At 41.1% G+C, this 22,288-nt stretch overlaps 1 protein-coding gene across 2 annotated transcripts in view; it reads right to left on the reverse strand.

Moving 5' to 3' along the window:
* Positions 1-19,326, reverse strand: part of LOC122542268 (eukaryotic translation initiation factor 3, subunit 6 interacting protein) — a 31,703-nt gene extending 12,377 nt beyond the window's left edge. Inside the window, exons 1-9 of one of the 2 annotated variants that reach the window (XM_043679821.1) lie at positions 19,160-19,326; positions 10,818-10,860; positions 9,501-9,711; positions 7,897-7,976; positions 6,389-6,450; positions 4,263-4,332; positions 3,360-3,433; positions 1,941-2,112; positions 1,118-1,272 (exon numbers count right to left, since the gene is read on the reverse strand). In XM_043679821.1, the coding sequence (XP_043535756.1) occupies positions 1,118-1,272; positions 1,941-2,112; positions 3,360-3,433; positions 4,263-4,332; positions 6,389-6,450; positions 7,897-7,976; positions 9,501-9,711; positions 10,818-10,860; positions 19,160-19,192 (900 nt within the window). In that variant the 5' untranslated portion in view covers positions 19,193-19,326. Of the gene's footprint in view, positions 1-1,117; positions 1,273-1,940; positions 2,113-3,359; positions 3,434-4,262; positions 4,333-6,388; positions 6,451-7,896; positions 7,977-9,500; positions 9,712-10,817; positions 10,861-19,159 lie in introns of those variants that run through there. The other variant, XM_043679822.1, reaches the window with a different exon arrangement.
* Between the last annotated feature and the right edge of the window lie 2,962 nt (positions 19,327-22,288).

A 22,288-nucleotide genomic window follows, 5' to 3' on the forward strand; every position in this document is an offset into this window, starting at 1 on the left:
ACATCAGATGTCAAATTGAAAGAAGAAACATTGGAATCTTATTCTACTTGCCCTCACTAGTGGTGAACAATCTTTCAAGATGAAATAGGAACTGGGGACAATCAGGTTAAGTTTGGAACTTACTAGGGTAGAAAGTCAGTATCTGAACAGGGGTTGAGATGCATTTAAATTCACTAAGCTTTAATTCTCATTTTACCAGCTATTTTAATTAAATAGCCCTGAGCATTGATTATTCTGATAAAGACGCTGCAAACATTGAACAAGACTAAGATATCCTTCATTGTTGTGCCCTCTGATGCTGGCAAGAATAATTCCTTCATGCAATATGGTTCTATAGGTACATTCCAGTGGCCATTGTTCAGCAGCTTTGGCAGTGGGCATCAGGAGCTATTCAACCTGAAAAAGCCCATAAATGAACTTGAACTCAACCAATACTCACACAAGAGCCACTGGCTCTGGAAACTTTCCCAATCTAATAGGAAAAGTTCTGACAGCAATTAGTATACTCCCAATTGCACAATAGCTATCAAGAGCTAAGGCAGGATCTGTATGAACATTGTGTAATGTGTAGTTGCAGGGAGCTATTGAGGAACTGAACACTTTTTGCTAAAAAGGACAGTGAATGAGATCTAGGGCTTGGAGAGACTTCACAAGAATTTCTATTATCCAGTAAATTTGCACAAGTTTGCAAGTTATGGTTGCAAGATAGACATAAATGGAAGACCTGTGTGGAAATCATAATGTAGTTTTGAGGAAGCATAATACTTAACAGAACCTGCAGAGGCTCTTTGAAATTATCCTAACTCCAAGGCCAGAAATAATGCATCTTGAAGGGTGTCTTCTTAGCAGATGTGTATGCTTCCTTTTCTTTTGTCTCCCTTAATTAATTCAAACATTATTAACTTTTAGCTGATTACATGGACTGGAAGAGGGACTGGTCTCAGTGTTATGTTTGATTTACAGTGTTTTATTTTCAATTTCTCTGGAATTATGAACTTGTTTCCTGTAATGTTACTCCTCTTTAAATGACAGCTATGAAACAAACTAACCAGTGGTTAAGATTAGCTGGTTAACTAAGTTCAGTAAAGCGGTGCAGGTAGGTTATAATGGGATGCACCTTTTTATTGAGTTCAATATTCTCGAGTACTTTGATAGCCTGGTAGTAATCTCCAAGAAGTGAGTGGAGGCGCAGAAGTCCTACCAGGCTGAAATATCCTAGCATTTTATATAGAGAGTGACGTCCATACTCCCCAGCAACACTCTCAGGATCTCCTGTAATGAGATGAACAATAGTAGATGTCAATACAGGAGTAAATGTAAATCTTTACAGCAGTCAGTCTTAACCAACATCTGCAAAAGATCATCTGGTTGTTACCATACAACACTTTGTGGGAGCTTGCTGTGCCATGTTTCTTTACAACAGTGACTACACTTTAAAAGCATTGAATTGACTGTAAAGTACTTTGGCAAGACTTAAGATTGTGTTAGACACTATTTAAATACAAGTCTCTTTTGCAAAAAAAAAAGGGATATTACTTATATGGAAATATGGTTCATACAACTGATGGAAAAATACAGGTAGAAAAGAAGTGCTTGAAACTGAATTAAAAAGAAAAAGTATGCCAGTCATTCAGGGGTCTGCAAAGTGTGAAGTAGCACTTGTTTGAGAAAAAAAGTCGTTGCTTCTGCATTTTAGCTGCTAATTAACAATCAGTCCAATGCCAAGAGATAAAGTGAAACAAATATTAGTTAATGAGCACATGGCCAACCTGATAATAAATATTTTTCACGATCAATGGAAACACTAACTGAAATTTTCCCAAGATATTCAGTCCCAAAACAGAAATGAGAGGCGAGGAGGGGAAAGGTGGAATATTAAGAGGGACATGGAACAAAAAAAAACATTGACTTTACACAAATGAGAATCATCCTGCACTTGCCTCCGCTGGTGTAGACCTCCAGTTGCCGGTTGATGTTGGATTTGTCAACCAGTGAATGAAGGACATTGAGGACACTGTGAACATTCCAGATTTTGGGATTTGACCGCAGGAAGTCGATTTCCTCGTCTGTCTTTTTGGCTGTTTTGCAGCGGTATTGACTGAAAGACTGGAACTGTACAGAGAAAGAGAGAGGTTTCAATGGAAGAAATCAACATAGTTAGCCAGATCAGGGTCAAATTTCTGCTGACTGGCCAATTTTGCAGAGCACCCTAACAAAAACAAGTTTTCATTTTTGCTCTGAATAAAATGTATGGCATATTCTTAACATTTCAATCTCTGCTTAGTCATCAGAGTCACAACAGGCAATACGAAGGTGTATTTTGTTCCTACTTGTTTGCAACCACAGTACCAATGTGGTGAAGAGGTTGAAAGGACATATTGCACAATAATGTTTGTTCCAGTACAAATCCAAAAGAAAGTAGGTAAAGTAGTTCAATTATCATGCACTTCTCTTCACCACATCATATCTTACTTGAGTTGGTCAACAGACAGAAGGTATAAGATAGATTCCAATATAAACTACTCAGGCTGAATCTAGACTCACTTCATGGTTGTAAACAAGAACAGTTTTTTTTTTAGATTAGATTACTTACAGTATGGAAACAGGCCCTTCGGCCCAACAAGTCCACACCGCCCCGCCGAAGCGTAACCCACCCATACCCCTACATTTACCCCTTACCTAACACTATGGACAATTTAGCATGGCCAATTCACCTGACCTGCACATCTTTGGAGTGTGGGAGGAAACCGGAGCACCCGGAGGAAACCCACGCACACACGGGGAGAACGTGCAAACTCCACACAGTCAGTCGCCTGAGGCGGGAATTGGACCCGGGTCTCTGGCGCTGTGAGGCAGCAGTGCTAGCCACTGTGCCACCGTGCCGCCCAGTTATTTCTGCTCTTCATAGAAGTAGTTTGGAACATAAACAGAAAAGTAGTTGGCAAGAAAGGATGAATCTCCTGATGATTTCCTACCCAGCATCACACTTCATCCACTGGAAGCATTCTGACGATCTAGATGAGAGCTGCCAATTGTCAATAAAAGGCAGAGCCTAATACTAGTTGTTGCAGAGACTCAAAAGTACAGAGAAGGCCCCTCAGCCTCTTGAGAATATCCCAAAAATACATAGATAAAAATCACACAACACCAGGTTATAACCACCTGATGAAGGAGCGTCGCTCCGAAAGCTAGTGTGCTTCCAATTAAACCTGTTGGATTATAACCTAGTGTTGTGCGACTTTTAACTTTGTACAACCCAGTACAACACTGGTATCTCCAAACCAAAAATACATGTTACAGAAAAGTAATGTGCTGTGGAGATTTAAGCAAATTGATCTGAAGGAAAGGCAGAAATTCACCTGGTATATGAACTCATCGATGATGTCCCACAGCCATTGGTTTGGGAGCTCCAGGGGAACTGGACCATCTGCATCTGAAAGGGATGAGATTGTTCTGATTTAAAATGAGCAGAATCTGTACTGCTTGCTCCACGCTCCAACCCATCCACGTCGACCAGATATCCCAACCCAATCTAGTCCCACCTGCCAGCACCCGGCCCATGACCCTCCAAACCCTTCCTATTCATATATCCATCCAAATGCCTTTTAAATGTTGCAATTGTACCAGCCTCCACCACTTCTTCTGGCAGCTCATTCCATACTCGTAGCACCCTCTGTGTGAAAGTTGTCCCTTAGGTCTCTTTTATATCTTTCCCCTCTCACCCAAAACCTATGCCCTCTAGTTCTGGACTCCCTGACCCCAGGGAAAAGACTTTGCCTATTTACCCTATCCATGCCCCTCATAATTTTGTAAACCTCTATAAGGTCACCCCTCAGCCTCCAACGTCCCAGCCTGTTCAGCCTCCCCCTATAGCTCAAATAGTATACTTTAATTACTCCAACACAAGGAATGTGAATATTAATTCAGAATTGTGCTGCCCTGCTACTAAGCAAAATACCACAGATGTTGGAGATCTGTTCCGATGAAAGATCCAAAATGTTAGCTCCATTTCTCTCCACAGATGCTGCCTGACCAGAGTATTTCCAGCACTTCCTGTATCTATTTGAGCTTTTCTGTTAATATATTTTCAGCTCCTTGTTGTCCACCATGTTGACAACCTCTACTGAAGATTACTATTCACAAGACTGTCTCCTCCCTATTCACTCTCTCTAACCATCCCCCTCACACATATAATTTTTGTGGAAGAAGCAGGTGCAAGTAAAAGCGAGAATAACGATTTTATTACAACAAAGTGTACTTACTCAGAATGTAGTTGAACAGATTGCAGTAATTGTAATAGGATTCAAACCTCTGCTCCAATGTAGGTCCTCCCTAGAAAGGAAAGGAAATGAAATGGAACCAGTGAGTATGACAGGAGTAGTTCCTAAATCATGTTTCTTGTAGTTTGCTCTGCTTAAAGTCCATCAGTGCTCTACTCAACAAACTTTTGACAAAGCAATACCAAACTACTGATTATAGTGCACTGTGCTGTGGAGTTTCAAAATAATTAATGTTAGCCTGCCATGGTTGCTCCATGGTCCAACCCGTCCATGTCAACCAGATATCCCAATCCAATCTAGTCCCACCTGCCAGCACCCGGCCCATGACCCTCCAAACCCTTCCTATTCATATATCCATCCAAATGCCTTTTAAATGTTGCAATTGTACCAGCAGTAGCAATGGCATAATGTGACAATACTATGGCTTTAAGAGGTTTATTTTATCCTGTTTTTTTAAATTAGGAGAAGTTGAGACAGAAGTTTTGAGCACTCTGCTCAAAGCCAAATCAAGTAAAGAGCATGTGAAGCTCTTTAAAAAAAAATTGGAACAATAGAAGCATCTTGAATGGATGGGGTCAAGCTACACAGAAACAGGATTTTTAGTTCTGGCTTTCAGCAGTTTCTGCAGTCTTGAAGCTGGATGTGGAAGCTCTTATTCCTCTCTCTGTTACAGCCAAAAGCTGGGGTTCTCTTCCTGCTGTTTAGAATTGCACGTGAGACAATCTATTTTACTGAATTTGCTTTTGCCACATGTTTATGGGATTTTACTATATTGCACCAGTTAATCAGTAGTAGTTAATATTTGTTAAGCATTTTGATAGTTACAGTTGAACCAATTCTTTTCTTTTTACTTTGTCTGTATTTTAACTGTAGTGCAAATATAAGGTGCGCTTTGCTTAACGTCGAGTAGTTTGACCAATTGAATTGCATCTGGAATGCAATGCCCTACACTTACCTTTAAGGTAAGAAAAGATTAGGGTCTAGACTATCTTCTTAATATATTTTGTGGGGGGTGGGAGTGGTCCGGTCCATAACAATCAATGACTATTCTCCAATAAAAATGAAGACAACACAGAATATAATGACCTGCACTCTCAGTAACTCAAGCCAAAACTTGTAGAAATCCTGAAATTACACTACAGAATTGGAAGGATATGTTGACTCATAAGGTTTTATCAAACTTTATTTTTACGGAATAAACTAAGTGTTTGCTTTTTTTTTACAAAAACTATTATTCATTCACGTGATATGGACATTGCTGGCAAGACCAGCATTTACTGGCATGAAGGTGGTGGCAGTGAGCTGCCTTCTTGTATTGCTGCAGTACTTGGCATGTAAGGACATTCTCAATTCTGTAAGGAAGTGAGTTCCAGGATTTTGGCACAACAACAGTAAAAGAACAGTAATATATTTCCAAGTCAGGATGTTGCGTGGCTTAGAGGGGAACTTGCAGATGATGGTCTTCCCACATATCTGCTCTCCTTGTCCTTCTTGGTGGAAGAGATCACGGATTTGGAAGCCTTCATGAGTTTCTGCAGTGTACTTTGTAGATGGTACACACTGCTGCCACTGAGAGTTACTGAAGTAGTGCATGTGGAAGACAGTGGTTGGTTGCACCAATCAGGTAGGCTGCTTAAAAATTTAAGATTTTGAAAAGCAAAATACAAGACCAAGTCACTTCCAATACAGATGACCAAAAAGTTCTAATTCAAGGGCAACGTTTTCCACTCAGAGGGTGGTACGTGTATGGAATGAGCTGCCAGAGGAAGTGGTGGAGGCTGGTACAATTGCAACATTTAAGAAGCATTTGGATGGGTATGTGAACAGGAAGGGTTTGGAGGGATATGGGCCGGGTGCTGGCAGGCGGGTCTAGTTTGGGTTGGGATATCTGGTCGGCATGGACGAGTTGGACCGAAGGGTCTGTTTCCATGCTGTACATCTCTATGACTCTAATACATTACATTTTAAATTAATCACTGGTATAAATATGAAAATTACAAAGGAAAAGCTGTGCAACTATAAGGATCGATGAAAAATAGCATATAAAATGTTATACATTTAACATAGTTAAACTATTTGGCAAACAGAATGATGGAGTTCAGACTTACGCTGACTTTAGCATAAATGTGTCTGTAGTAGAGTTCCTTGTATAGAATGAGGAAGACAGCATCTGTAAAAGATCATTTTGGAAGGTAAACACACTACATTGAACTAGGGTATTTGTCCTATACCCCAGGTATGGTAAATTATTCAGCACATTAGAAGAGATCTACAATACATGAGATATGCAATCTTCAAAATTTTTGAAAAGGTTATCCGTTCTTTTTTCTCCAAACACAAATTTCATCTCCTCTGCTGCTTAAACAGCAACCAAAAAACTTCTTAAAAAAATTAAGTTTCAATTAAAACTTCAAAATTTCGCTTAGCATTCCAATGTGACCCAGATTTGTTAGCACATGAAGCTGCTATGGTACATCAGGTTCCAGAACCACAGAAAATTTATCCTCCGATTTCACCGTCAAAATCCAGGACACGGACACCAACGACATGGCAAAATAAAGCTTGCCTACTGAGACTGGGAGCAGAGGAGGTTGGAGTGGGATGAATTATGCCTCATTTAAGTTCTGCATGGATGGATACAGAGGGAGGTCACATTACCAAAGACCTTCAGTTGTTTTCAGTTTCTAGAAGTAGCACTCCTGCCTTTAAAGGACCAATTCAAATCCCAAAGATGCAGGTCGCAGTTTAGAAACTAGATTAAACTAATGTAAACATTTGATTGGAACTGAGTACAGGAGCTGCATCTCAATATTGAAATATAGACCGGAACACCTAAAATATAAAGGGTCTCATCAATTCAGCAAAGGCCTAATGCAGATAAAAATCAGCCACATGCTGCTGCCCTGAAGAATTTGTTGTTGTTGAGACTGTTTCACTCCTGGACACTGGACACAACTTGATAAATTTAGAACCCAGTATTCTTCAGCTCTGATGACCATCATAGAGTACTTCAAGATGGGATATATGCGTATGAAGCAAGCGGGAGTCCATAGGAATCAAAACAATACATTTTGTAATGTGTGATTTAAACAATGTTGATTCTTTGTCATAGACTTAATAACCTTATGTTAATTAGAATTAGGTTTATTCTCATATGTACTCAATACAGGGATACATGAGTACAGCAAAAAGTGTACAAAATTGCCATTTCTGGCTCCATCTTGGGTACAGACACCTAGGTACAAAATCTTAGCTGTAAATTAGAAAAATGAAGTTAAATGATCAGCATTACAGTTCTTATAAAGATGGGTACAAAGATATGTTAAAAAAAGAATTATATACAGTGGATATATTCAAGTGGTGGGCATCTGGGGATTTACTTCTGTTTTTAAATATACAGGAGCAGACTAACACTGAGATTGTTAAGCTTGGAATTGTATGTTTGTAACATATATTGCTGTTAAATAAAACTTTATAAAAGCGTGTAAAGATTGAATTCCAGTTCTATCCACTGCCTGGCTTTCAGGAATGTTATTTTGTGGGCAGGGAGTCGTCTATGGAACAGTACATTAACCAAAGATTATCAAAAAGAACAAGCTGAAAACCCGAACACTACCATTTCGACATATGGATGCAATAGCTTCAGCCTCAGGCCAAGGGGAGTTTTTGAAGAACCTTTCCGTCAGTTTATTCCAGCTGAAGAAACAGGAGAATGAAAGAATTACTCAAGTAGTTTCCATCATTGTTTATATTGCTACCAAATCACTTTTACACCACAGATGATATCTTTTGCTGAATAGTTCTGTGCTGTTGGTTTTTAGTAACAGGTTAAATATGATTCTGAAAATTCTGGTTCAGTGCAGCAAAACACTTCTGCTCCTGTACTCAAATCTTCTTTCTATGAAGGCCAAGATACCATTTGTCTTCTTCACTGCCTGCTGCACTTGCAATGCTTATTTTTAGTGACTGGCATATAAGGACAGCCAGATCTCATTGCACCCTTTCCCGAAGTATCACCATTCAGGTCATAATCTGCCTTCCAGGTTTTGATCCCAAGCAAAATAACCTCACATACATCCACATTACACTTCATCTGCCATGTTTGCTCACTCACTCAAATTGTCCAAATCACACTGAAGCAACTCTGCATCCTCCTCACAGTTCACCCAGCTTTATGTCGTCTGCAATTTTGAAGAAATTATATTTAGTTCCCACATCTAAATCACTAATATATATTCAATAACTGGGGTCCAAGCCCTACTAGTCACTGGCTGCCACTTTTGGAAAATGACCCATTCAGTCTTACTATTTATTTCCTGTCTGCCAACCAGTTCTCTTACTAATGTCAGTACACTATACCCATGTCTCATGTGCTTTAATTTTACACATTAATCTCTTATGTGGGACCTTATCGAAAGCCTTCTGAAAGTCCAAGTAATTCACATCTGTTGGTTCCTCCTTATCAACTCTATTACTTATATCCTTGAAAAATTACAGTTAATTTGTCAAGCAATGTTATAGAGAGTCACTAAATAAATTCTTGCAGATAAGAGGCTGGCCTAAGAGGAGAGATTAAATAGAACAGGGCTAGTCTTTCTGGAATTTAGAATAAAGAGGTTACCTCAATGAAATGAAACAGATTCTTTACTGCACTTAATGGGGTAGATACAGAGAGGCTGTTTCATCTGACTTGAAAGTCTTGAATTAGGGATCCTCATCTCAGGAAAAGGGCTGAGATATTTACTTCAGAGATAAGAGGAGAAATGCTTTCATTCAGTGTGAATCCTTAGTGTTCTCCACTCCAGACCTCTGCGAACATTCAGCTGCCAAGTATATTTTAGGCAAAGTTCAATATATTTTTGGATATGTGGATACAGTAGCATAGTGTTGATGGTACAGGTGGCCCAGTGGTTCATACAGTCTATTTCTTATGTCTTCATGTTCTAGGAACATAGAACTTATGGAGAGTATCTATTTAGTCCTTTGAGCTTACTCTGCCATTCAATAAAATCTGATCCGTTGCAATTTCAACTTTAATTTCTTGACTTCCCTCAATCTCCTGCAAAGCATGCATCAGAAGTAACAATGGACTGAAAACCAAACTAAGCCTTTTAACAAGAAGTGTGAAGGCAAGTTTGACAAATATTTCTCTTTATAAAACACATAGTTCTTTCATTTAGTGATCTACAAACATATGCAGTGAATGTTTACCATCAGTACCTGTTTTCATAGATATCCTGAATTTCATAAAGTTTCTGTTCAATGAGATCACTGGATACACGGTTAGATTGTAACTCATAAACCTTTTGGTCAATCAGATCAGTGACAGTTTTATGGAAGTACTGGATGAAATTTTTGATGACTTCCGGGATCACATGATACGTTTGCTGTTCATATTGACGTTCATATGCAAGGTCCTGCTTAGGGTCACCTGAGAAAATAAAAAACGATTGTTACAATAATTGACTCCCTTCCTAACATTCTTTCTCTCCTTCCACATAACTGAAGTACTACTGGTACTTCCTGGTATTTACCCAAATTAGGAATTTTAAACCACCACACATTTCAGCCAATAGAACAAAGATCAATAAAGCACAAGAACAGGCCGCTTTGGCCCTTCAAGCCTGCACTGACATATTTTGCCCTTCCACACTAAAACGGTCTTCATTTACAGAATCTGTATCCCTCTATTCCCTTCCTATTCACGTATTTGTCCAGATGTTTCTTGAATACTACTATTGTGTCTGCTTCCACCACCTCCTCTGGCAGCAGGTTCCAGGCACTCACCACTCTGTGTAAAAAACTTGCCTCACACATCTCTTTTAAACTCACCCCCCATCCTGCCCCTTGAACCGGTATCCCCTAGTAATTGACTCCTCTCCCCCGGGAAAAAGCCGCATACTTTCCACTCTATCCATTTGCATATTGTTAATTCGGTTTCTCTCTCCAACAACACTGCCTGGCATGCTGTTTTTTTTTAAATTTATTCATGAGTTGTGAAGCAAAGCCAACATTTACTGCCCACATTTGCACTAAGGGCTGTGGCTGAATTCTCCTTTCTACTCATTTAGCATTGAAGGTAATTGTAAGCCAAGACATACTGGATGCCTACTCTAAGATTACCCAGGAGTACAGGCACTATATTGGGTGATATACCTATTTACTTGGCCAGCCATGCCCCCTTCTTCCCATGCCTAAAATAGTTACACTGAAGGAAAGTGTGCCCCTCCAGATTGCAGGCTATTTACAACAAAACAGCCCCAGGGACTCCTGAAACATTTGTGCAAGGCAAGGCCTAGCTGTTAAAATCAGCAAGGCCTAACATCACATTGGGGTTCATGCACAAGATAGCTGCCCTGACTCCCCAATCCCTATTTCTTTAAAATGAGGGCCAATGTGACCAATTCACTGTTTCACTCACTCAGCTCGGCTGTCCCTTTAGTTCAAGCCAATAATCACAATCAGTTACAGACTCTCATGTGTTGGCATGTTTACAGTATCTAAGCCAGCACACCAAACAATAAATATGAGATTTACCTGTATGGAGGTCATAATCAGCGTTGTAGGCATATGGATCATACTGTGGACAGAAGTGAAGACAATTTAGCATCAATGATGCAAACATAAAACAAGTGGCAAAAGTTAGGAAAAGTGCAGACACTTTTCAGGCAAGACAAATCACATGTGCAGTAAAACCAAAATTATGTAAAAGTAACCACTCCACTACCATCATTTTCTCCTGTCAAAGTTGCCACAGTCCTAATTTCTCATTACAGCGACAAGATTGGTGATGGCTTAACCCAATGGTCATCACATTTCAAACATGGGGATAGGTTGAGATGGAGAATACTTCATGGTAACCTCAGCCAGTGGGGAACTACACTGTTAACATCACAAGCTGGGTATTCAGCCAACTAAGCTGACCAACCCCCTTTTATCTATTAAATACCAAGTGATACAAAGCACTTTACAATAACCTTGTGCAACGCAGCATTATGCACAGGATCAGCAGCAAGGAGAAATTTCAAGACAGCAGCAAAATTAGAGAGACATTGTTGAGTTGGTCTATGTCAGTGCTCATGCTCACAACAGGTTTCCTCTCATTTTATTTCACCGAACAAGAGCAGAACTGGAAATAATTTATGTAACTAAGAGAGTTTAAGCAAATACAGACACAGGGAAATTGGGGAAAAGTAGAGTTGGAGGGGGAGCAGAAGAATGAAGAAATGGTCAGGATAAAATGGAAAGCAGGAGAGGTTAGACGACAAAAGGCTCTTAACCTGATTTATTCATTCTGTTTCTCTCTGCACAGATGCTGCCTGGCATTTATTCATGAGCTGTGAGGGAAAGCCAGCATTTACTGCTCATCTCTAACTGCTTTTGAAAGATCATGTGAGCTGCCCTTTTGCAATGCTGCAGCGCTTCGGACGTAGGGATACACACAGTGCTGTAAGGAACAGACTTCCAAGGGTTTTTACTCAACAACAGGGAGGAATGGCGATATAGTCCCAAATACAAATGGTGTCTCGCTGGTAGATGGTGATATTCCCATTCATCTGCTGCCCTTGTCCTCTGACATGGTAGAGGTTGACGTTTACAGGGTTCAGTCAAGAAGCCTTGCCGAGTTATTCCTTTCCCAGCATCTGTAGCAATTTGCTTTTGTATTTGTGTTGAACTCACTGTCGCTTTTAGTCATACAGACGCACAGCATGGAAATAGACCCTTCAGTCCAACCTGTCCATGCCAACCAGATATCCTAAACTAATCTAGACCCATTTGCTAGCATTTGACCCATATCCCTCTAATCCTTTACTATTCATGGACCCATCCAGATACCTTTTAAATGCTGTAATTGTAACAGCCTCCACCACTTCCTCTGGCAGCTCATTCCATAAATGCACCAGCCTCTGAGAAGGTTGCTCCTTAGGACCCTTTTAAATCTTTCCCTTCTCAACCTAAACCTATGCTCTCCAGTTCTGGACTCCTCCAACCCTTATCAATTTACCCTTTCCATGCCTCCCATGATTTTATTAACCTCCATAAAGTCACCCCTCAGCCTCTGACACTCCATAGAAAACAGCCTCAGCCTATTCAGCCTCACCCTATAGCTCAAACCCTCAAATGCTGGAAACATCCTCATAAATCTTTTCTGAACCCTTTCAAATTTCACAATATCCTTCCTATAGAACATCCAGGAAAATTGCACCACATGGAAGTTCTATTCTCCCTTCAGCCAAGATTTCTGTCTCTTGTTCATCTTCAATGCTTTCTGTTTCCTCCTTGTGTCTCTGATCAGGTATTTACCAAAACTCACTTTCTCAGCTACATTTCTTTTCTCAGCTTTGATTCCCTCTTAAATGGAGTCAAAAAATGTGGTGTTGGAAAAGCACAGCCAGTCAGGCAGCATCCAAGAAACAGGAGGATCGACGTTTCGAGCATAAGATCTTCATTCCTGATGAAGAGCTTATGCTCAAACATCGATTCTCCTGCTCCTCGGATGATGCCTGACCGGCTGTGCTTTTCCAACACCACACCTTTTGACTCTGATCTCCAGTCTTCACCTTCTCCAACTGGAGTCCAACTGAGACTCTTAGCTTTGTGTCAGGTGTTGTGAAAAGTGCTTTCTAAACGCAAGTGTTCCTTTCAAAGAAAAATTTGAATTTAATGCTTCTGGACAAATTAAACACATTGAATGTCTGCCCATAAAACATGAAGGGGTTCACAAGGTGGAGGTGGAGAAGTTGTTTCCATGACTGATGAAGTCCACACAAGGGTGCAGCAACAAATGACATTAAAATAAGATTCTTTAATATTGGCAGCGTGAAACTCAGAAACAGATAGTATTAATGTATTTGAAGTGAAGCTTGAGGCATACAGCAGTCTAAGGGCAAGAGGAGAAAACCACGTGGGAAGAAGCTCTTCCAAAATACAAACACTAGCATAGACGTGCTGGGCTGAACACATTGTTCTGTGCCAGGAAAAAACTCCCACCCAAAAAAGATAATTTATCCTCAATTTCTTTCCAAGTTTCACAATGTGAGATTGCAGTCCCTCTTTCGTTATTTGAAGGGGCTGCTCCTCAACCGCTGGCTCCATAATCAGTTCCACGCTCTTGATCAACTGTGACAGGTGATTGGGAAAACCAGAGGACCTCGTTGTTGTTGTTTCTGACCAAGCTGGCTACCTACAGGATCCATGTTACACATTGTCTGTGGGAGTGGTCATGCTGGGTATCTGTTTCTACTCCAGAGTTTTGGCCATATTCAAGAAAAGTAGCACATTGTGTTCATCTTAAGAATTGCAGAGCATGGAATGTAACAGGGACACTGTGACAATTCTTCTTCATTTTATAAGTTCCCTCTAAATTCTTATCAGTCTTTTGTCTGACGGAATTTTGTTTGAGCTTTGCCCGGAGTTCTACCAACTGAGACACAGTTGACACTACAATCGTAGTCATTAAAGCACAGGAGATTGAAGGAAGTACAGTAAACCTCCAGAATCCAGTACGCACAGACAATGGGAAGTGCAGGTTACAGGAATCTGTTGGTTGCACGAGAAATACTAACAGTGGCTGGGAGAACTCAACTCGTCACTGCCACAAGATTAATGTGCGTTCTAAAAACTAGTGGCCAGGACCGCTCTTAAATACAAGGTTTTAATCAAAAGTAGAGAGAGAAACCAAACAAACAATCAGTTCCCAGAGCAATGAGAAGGTTACAATTCTGATTTAGCCTTTTAATCTCAGACCGTTGTATTATGGGAGAACTACTGCATGTAGTAGGGAGGTGCCTTTCTGACTGCCAGTTGCCCAAGAATTCCAGATAGCTAGGTATTAGATAACAGGGACATTACTATACATGCAAATCAGCGTCACAGGAGAACTGTTAGGGCTCCAGGTCATTGGACCTGTTGTCAGCTCTCTCCAGCACTTCCATAAACCACGTCCAAAAACACTCACTTCCTCCACCACCAAACACTCAATAGCAGAGTGTATCTTGTTTTGCTACACTGCAGAAATGCACCAAGGTTCCTTAGGCAGCACTTTCCCAACCTATGACCACCACCATCAGAAGGACAAGAACACAGGATACATGGGAACACCACCACCTGCAAGTTTTTCTCCAAGCCATATATCATCATGATTTGGAAATATTTCAGTGCCAGTGGACCAAAGCCCTGAAACTCTATGACAGAACTGTGGGTGTGCCTATACAAAATAAACTGCAGGGGTTCAAGAATACAGCCTGCCATCACTTTCCCCAGTGCGACAAGGAATGGGCAATAAATGTTGGCTCAGCTTGCAACACCCCAATCCCATGAATGAACTAATATCAGAGCACACCCCTCATTGTAGTTCCACATAAAATATATTATTCATACTGATACATAAGGAAATCCCAGTCCAAGGTTCAACCCAAAATAAAATGAAAAATTTGCAAGACCTTCCTACAAGACTTGCAGTCATGAAAGTTCTTATCCTGAGATCAACTGGCACCCACAAAAAACCTGCCCAGTTCTTTCTCATTGAATTTCTTTTACCTGTTATTCTGCACTGATATTTAAATTGCAATCCCCCATTGAAGCTAAATTTCCTCTCCTGACAAATGAGAAAATCAAGAGATAGCCCGAAAGAGGTATTTATAATTATCAAAGGTTTTGATTAGAACAGATATAGAAAAGATGCTGCTATCACGTCTGGAGAAGACTAGAAACAGGAGTAGAGTGGTGCTGGAAAAGCACAGGTCAGGCAGCATCCGAGAAGGGCTTTTGCTCAAAACGTCGATTTTCCTACTCCTTGGATGCTGCCTGACCTACTGTGCTTTTCCAGCACCACTCTAATCTAGACTCCGGTTTACAGCATCTGCAGTCCTTGTTTTTACCTAGAAACAGGAGTAGGCCATTCAGTTCATCAAGGTCCCACCATTCAATGAGATCACAGTTGATCTATGGCCAACTCAATGTACGTGCCTTTCACCCATATCCCTTAATACTATTACTTAACACAAGTTTATTTATCTCAGATTTAAGATTAACAACTGATCCAACTTTCACTGCCAGTTTTGGAAGATAATTCTAAATATCTACCACCCTTTTTGTGTAAGAGTGCTTCCTAACATCTCTCTGGAACAGTCTGGACCTAATTCTCAAGTTATGCCCCCTCGTTCTAGAATCCCCTACCACTGGTTTATTTTCATCCACCCTGCCTTTTCCTATTAATTTCTTGAAGATTTCACCACCTTGTCTACCTATGACTCCACTTTCAAGGAGCTAGGTACCTGCACCCCTAGGTCTTTTTGTTTGGCACACTCCTCAGGGCCCTATTATTAACTGTATAATTCCTGCCTTATCAAGATGGAACACCTCACATTTATCTCTAAATTAAACTCCATTTGTCAACCCTTGGTACATAGGCCTTTCTGATCAAGGTCCCACTGTACTGAGATAACCTTCTTCACCGTCATAGAAATGTACAACACGAAAACAGACCCTTCGGTACAACTCGCCCATGCTGAGCAGATCTCCCAACCTAATCTAGTCCCACTTGCCAGCACCCGGCCCATATCCCTCCAAACCCTTCCTATTCATATACCCATCCAGATGTCTTTTAATTATTGCAATTGTACCAGCCTCCACCACTTCCTCTGGCAGCTCATTCCATACCGCCTGCTGCGTGAAAAGGTTGCTCCTTAGGTCCTTTTATATCTTTCCCCTCTGACCCTAAACCTATGCCCTCTAGTTCTGGACTCCCCCATGCCAGGGAAGAGACTTTGTCTATTTATCCTATCCATGCCCCTCATGATTTTATAAACCTCTGTGAGGTCACCCGTCAGCCTCCAACACTCCAGGGAAAACGGCCCCAGCTTATTCAGCCTCTTCCTGTAGCTCAAATCCTCCAATCCTGGCAACATCCTTGTAAATCTGTTCTGAACCCTTTCAAGTTTCACAGCAGATAGGAAGGAGACCAGAATTGCACGCAATATTCCAAAAGTCGCCTAACCAACGTCCTGTACAGCCGCAACATGACCTCCCAACTCCTGTACTCAATACGCTGACCAATAAAGGAAAGCATACCAAACACCTTCTTCACTATCCTATCTACCTGTGACACTACTTTCAAGAAGCTATGAATCTGCACTCCAAGGTTTTTTTGTTCAGCAAACTCCCTGGGACCTTACCATTAAGAGTATATGTTCTGCTTTGATTTGCTTTTCCAAAATGCAGCACCTCGCATTTATCCAAATTAACCTCTATCTGCCACTCCTCAGCCCACTGGCCCATCTGACTAAGATCCCATTGTAATCTGAGATAACCTTCTTCGCTGTCCACTACACCTCCAATTTTGGTGTCATCTGTAAACTTACTAACTCTACCTCCTACATCCATGTCCAAATCATTTAAATAAATGATGAAAAGTAGAGGGCCCAACACAGATCCTTGAGGCACACCACTGGTCACAGGCCTCCAGTCTGAAAAATAACCCTCCACCACCACCCTCCGTTTTCTACCTTGGAGCCAGTTCGGTATCCAAATGGCTAGTTCTCCCTGTATTCCATGAGATCTAACCTTGCTAACCAGTCTCCCATGGGGAACCTTGTCGAATGCCGTACTGAAGTCCACATAGATCACGTCCAACACTCTGCCTTTATCATCCTCTCTGTTACTTTTTCAAAAAAAGGTCAGTCAAGTTCATGAGACATGCTTTCCCACGCACAAAGCCATGCTGACTATCCCTAATCAGTCCTTGTCTTTCCAAATACGTGTAAATCCTGTTCCTCAGGATTCCCTCCAACAACTTGCCCACCACCGACATCAGGCTCACCAGTCTATAGTTCCCTGGCTTGTCCTTACACCCCTTCTTAAATAGTGATAGCACGTTAGCCATGCTCCAGTCTTTTGGCACCTCACCTGTGACTATCGATGATACAAATACCTCAGCAAGAGGCCCAGCAATCACTTCCCTAGCTTCCCACAGAGTTCCAGGGTACACCTGATCAGGTCTTGGGGATTTATCCACTTTTATGTGTTTCAAGACATTCAGCACTTCCTCCTCTGTAATATGGACATTTTTCAAGATGTCACTACCTATTTCCCCATATTCTATATCTTCCATGTCCTTCTCCACAGTAAACACTGATGCAAAATACTCATTTTGTATCTCCCCGATCTCCTGTGGCTCCACACAAAGACTGCCATGCTCATCTTTGTGGGGCCCCATTTGCTCCCTAGTTACGCTTTTGTCCTTAATGTATTTGTAAAAACCTTTTTGATTCTCCTTAGCCCTATTGCCAAAGTTATCTCATGTCCCCTTTTTGCCCTCCTGATTTCCCTCTTAAGTGCACTCCTACTGCCTTTATATTCTAACCATTCACTTGATTACTCCTGTCTATATCTTACATATGCTTCCTTCTTTTTCTTAACTAAACCCTCAATTTCTCTAGTCCTCCAGCATTCCCTACACCTACCAGCCTTTCCTTTCACCCTTACTGGAATATACTGTCTCTGGACTCTCATTATCTCATTTCTGAAGGCTTCCCATTTTCCAGCCGTCCCTTTACCTGCAAACCCAATTAGCTTTTGAAAGTTTTTGCCTATTACCATCAAAATTAACCTTCCTCCAATTTAGAACTTCAACTGTTAGATCTGATCTATCCTTTTCCATCACTATTTAAAACTAATAGAATTATGGTCACTGGCCCCAAAGTCCTATTAGTTTTAAAATAGTGACAGAAAACGATAGACAAGATCTAAAAGTTGAAGTTCTAAATTGGAGGAAGGCTAACACTGTCCACTGCACCACCAATTTTGGTGTCATCTGCAAATTTACTAACCATGCCTTCTATATTTACATCCAAACCTCTCCTCATGACTTAACCCCTGAAGATTAAAACAACGTCAGGCTGCAAATGGAAGATAGCCACTCATAATAATCACAATAACGCAACAAGGATTTCAGGAAAAATTGCTTTCCCCAGAGAGTGACATTTGATCATTACAGTATGAAGTAATCCCACAAATGTATAAAATTAATCCATTAGAAAAGCATTGGAATTTTTAACCTTCTCTGGTAAATGCAAAGTCTAAGTGAAGGGTCAAAGCCCATGTTGCACAACCTTAAATCTAAAGAAAATTGGAAAAACAGTTGAGATAATTAAACTGAAGTAATGTTAAGGTTCAACTTAAAAGATTGTAGATTCTACAGGAAAAGACTGAGATGGTAAGCAGTTCCACAGCTTTGAGATCCAGTAATAGATTGGGATAGAATAATAAGCATTTCTATGATATGCATTATGCTTCAAGGCAGATGCTTGGTTCATTTGTTTGCTGATGCTTGATCCTATATCCATTTTCTTGGCAGTTTTGTCAGTAGTAGGTTGCCATTGCCTTCCAACCTCAGGGACACGGCATGGAGGAAGGTACCAAGTGTACTTTAACTGGAAAGGGAATCGAATGTGCAACGTTGGTGCTATTCTGAACCAGACACTAGCCACTCAGCCAACTGGGCTAACCAGTCTCCAGTTCGCCTTGGACTCCAAAATAAAGTTGCATTCCTCTGCGTGAGCTCAAAAACAAAGGTTAACATTCCTGTACAGTTCTGAGGGAGCATTGTACTGTCCGATCCAGAGTGAGGTTCAATCAAGGTCCCATTTACTTGCCCAGTTGGACGTAAAAGATCCTATGACATTATTTCAAACAGATGGAGATTCTGAATCCACTAGAAAGAATAAATCAGTACAATATTTTAAAGATAACACTAAGTTTTAATGGGAAGGGGGTTGTTTGGTAAATTGAGGCTCCTTTGGGCCTCAGGCTGCAGGAACCATGTGTTTGCGACATTAACGAAACAGCAAAATATCACTCGACCGTCGCCGCAAACTCACCTCCGTCCCATAATCATCCGCAAAAGCCGACATCTCCCTCGCGGTCTCTCTCTTTCTGCAAAACTATTTTACTTTTTTTTAAAAAAGAGAAACTCGATTTTCCCGCAGACAGAGGAGAACACAACCAACCGTCCTTTCGTGTTCCACAGAAAAGGTTCCCCCGCGCAGCACAAGTGCCAAAGAACAGTTCCTCTTCACAAAGTCTTTGCAGCCACAATGCAATGCTGTCTTAAAGGAAAATGCTTCAGTTCCCTTAAATGATATCTTATTTATTATTGCTATCTATTATATATTATACCTTAGATATTTATTCTTCCTCTTATTTTTCCATCTCAGTAGGATGTTTACTTTTATTCATGGGATGTGGAAGCACAGGCCAGCATCTATCCCTAATTGCCAGAGAGAAGGTGATATTGAGCTGCCTTTTCAACCTTTTTCAGCCCTCGGAGTAGAGGGATACCCACAGTTCTAAAAGACCCTGTAATGTTATTTCAATAAGGAAGAGCAGCAGAGTTCTCCCCACTTTTGACCAAAGGTCACAGAAATGGTGTGAACATAGGAGGTTATTATGTTTGCAGATGACACCAAAATTGGAGGTGTAGTGGACAACGAAGAAGGTTACCTCAGAGTACAACAGGATCTTCGTCTGATGGGCCAGTGTGCCGAGGAGTGGCAGGTGGAGGTTAATTTAGAATAAATGTGAGGTCCTGCATTTTGGAAAGGAAAATCAGGACAGGACTTATACACTTTATGGTAAGGTCCTGGGAAGTGATGCTGAACAAAGAGACCTTGGAGTGCAGGTTCATAGCTCCTTGAAAGTGGAGTTGCAACTAGACAGGATAGTGAAGAAAGTATTGGGAGTTAATGTTACAGCTGTCACAGGACTTTGGTTAGGCCATTTTTTGAATACTGTATTCAATTTGGTCTCCCTGCTAAAGGAAGGTTGTTGTGAGACTTGAAAAGGTTCAGAAAAGATCTACAAGGGTGTTGCCAGGGTGGAGGGTTTGAGCTATAGGGAGAGGCCGAATCGGCTGAAGCTATTTTCCAGAGCATCAGAGGCCAAGGGATGACCTTATAGAAGTTTATAAAATCATGAGGGGCATTGATAGGATGAATAGCCAAGGACTTTTCCCCAGGAGAGGGGAGTCCAAACCTAGAGGGATTGGGTTTAAGGTGAGAGGGGAAAGATTTAAAAGGAACCTAAGCGGCAACGTTTTTAATCCGAGGGTATGGAATGAGGAAGTGGTGGAAGCTGATACAATGACATCATTTAAAAGGCATCTGGATGGGTACATGAATAGGAGGTTATAGAGGGATATGGACTAGATTAATTTAGGATATCTGGTCGTCATGGACGAATTGGACCAAAAGGTCTGTTCCATGCTGTATATCTCTGTGATTCTCTGACTCGGCAAAGGTGCCACCTGCCTGGGCACTTCCAGCATTTTATGAACATACAAAATAGGAGCAGAATTAGGCCATTCGGCCCCTTAGTCTGCTTCACCATTCAATTAAAGCATGGCTGATCTGTTTATGCTTTGAATTCCACATTCCAATCTACACTCAATAACCTTTGATTCCCTTGACTAACAAGAATTTCCTATATCAACTTTAAAGGTATTCATTGATTAAAAAAAAAGAACTGCATATACGGCAAATCAGGATCAAATACAGAAATTGCTGGACAAACTCAGCATGTCTGGCAGCATCTGCAGAGAGAAAGCAGAACTAACATTTTGGGTTTAGTGACCATTCTTCAGAATGGCAAAGTATAATTGTTAATTATTTTAAAATACAAATAGATCCATTATTTATTTTTGGTAACACTTTGAGATATTTTTACAATATTAATTGTGAGGTACCAATATAAACTAAAAGAATTGCCAATTGACCTGACATGTGCGATCTTCACATGAATTGGTGCCATTTGGCACTGGGTCAAACTCAACCCATTCACAAACTGGGTGCTACTGTGGCAGACTGACCACAGTCCACAAAAATACTGAATAGTATCTATACTATAGAGCACACATGACAGCTCAAAGCACCTTACAAAGAAATACTTTTGAATAGCACTAGCTGTTATAATGTAGGAAACACAGAGGCCAACTTGCAGGTAGCAAATTTCTGTAGTTTCTTACAGTCCTGGACAGAGCAGTTGCCATATCAAGACATTATGCACCTGGATAGAATGCTTTCTGTGGTGCATCTGTAAAGGTTGGTGATGGTCCTAATTGATATGTCGAATCTCCTAAGCCTCCTGAAGAAGATGAAGTATTGTTGTGCCTTCTTGACCATTGCATTTATGCGAGAGGTCCAAGACAGACTATTGGTTGTCATCAATCCTAGGAACTTGATGCTGTTGACTCTCTCCATTTCAGTTCTGTTGTTGTAAATAGGGGCATAGAGTCATAGAGATGTACAGCAAGGAAACAACCCTTCGGTCAAACCTGTCCATGCTGACCAGATATCCCAACCCAATCTAGTCCCATCTGCCAGTACCCGGTCCATATCCCTCCAAACCCTTCCTATTAATATACCCATCCAAATGCCTCTTAAATGTTGCAATTGTACCAGCCTCCACCACATCCTCTGGCAGCTCATTCCATACACGTACCACCATCTGCGTGAAACCGTTGTCCCTTAGGTCTTTTTTATATCTTTCCCCTCTCACCCTAAACCTATGCCCGCTAGTTCTGGACTCCCTGACCCCAGGGAAAAAGCTTTGTCTATTTATCCTATGCATGCCCTTCATAATTTTGTAAACCTCTGTAAGGTCACTCCTCAGCCTCTGACCCTCCAGGGAAAACAGCCCCAGCCTGTTCAGCCTCTCCCTGTAGCTCAGATCATCCAACCCTGGCAACATCCTTGTAAATCTTTTCTGAACCCTTTCAAGTTTCACAACATCTTTCCGACAGGAAGGATACCAGAATTGCACGCAATATTCCAAAAGTCGCCTAACCAGTGTCCTGTACAGCCGCAACATGACCTCCCAACTCCTGTACTCAATACTCTGACCAATAAAGGAAAGCATACCAAACGCCTCCTTCACTATCCTATCTACCTGCTACTCCACTTTCAAGGAGCTATGAACCTGCACTCCAAGGTCTCTTTGTTCAGCAACACTCC

This window comes from Chiloscyllium plagiosum, chromosome 39, assembly GCF_004010195.1.
Source record: "Chiloscyllium plagiosum isolate BGI_BamShark_2017 chromosome 39, ASM401019v2, whole genome shotgun sequence".
In the NCBI taxonomy this organism is placed as follows: Eukaryota; Metazoa; Chordata; class Chondrichthyes; order Orectolobiformes; family Hemiscylliidae; genus Chiloscyllium; species Chiloscyllium plagiosum.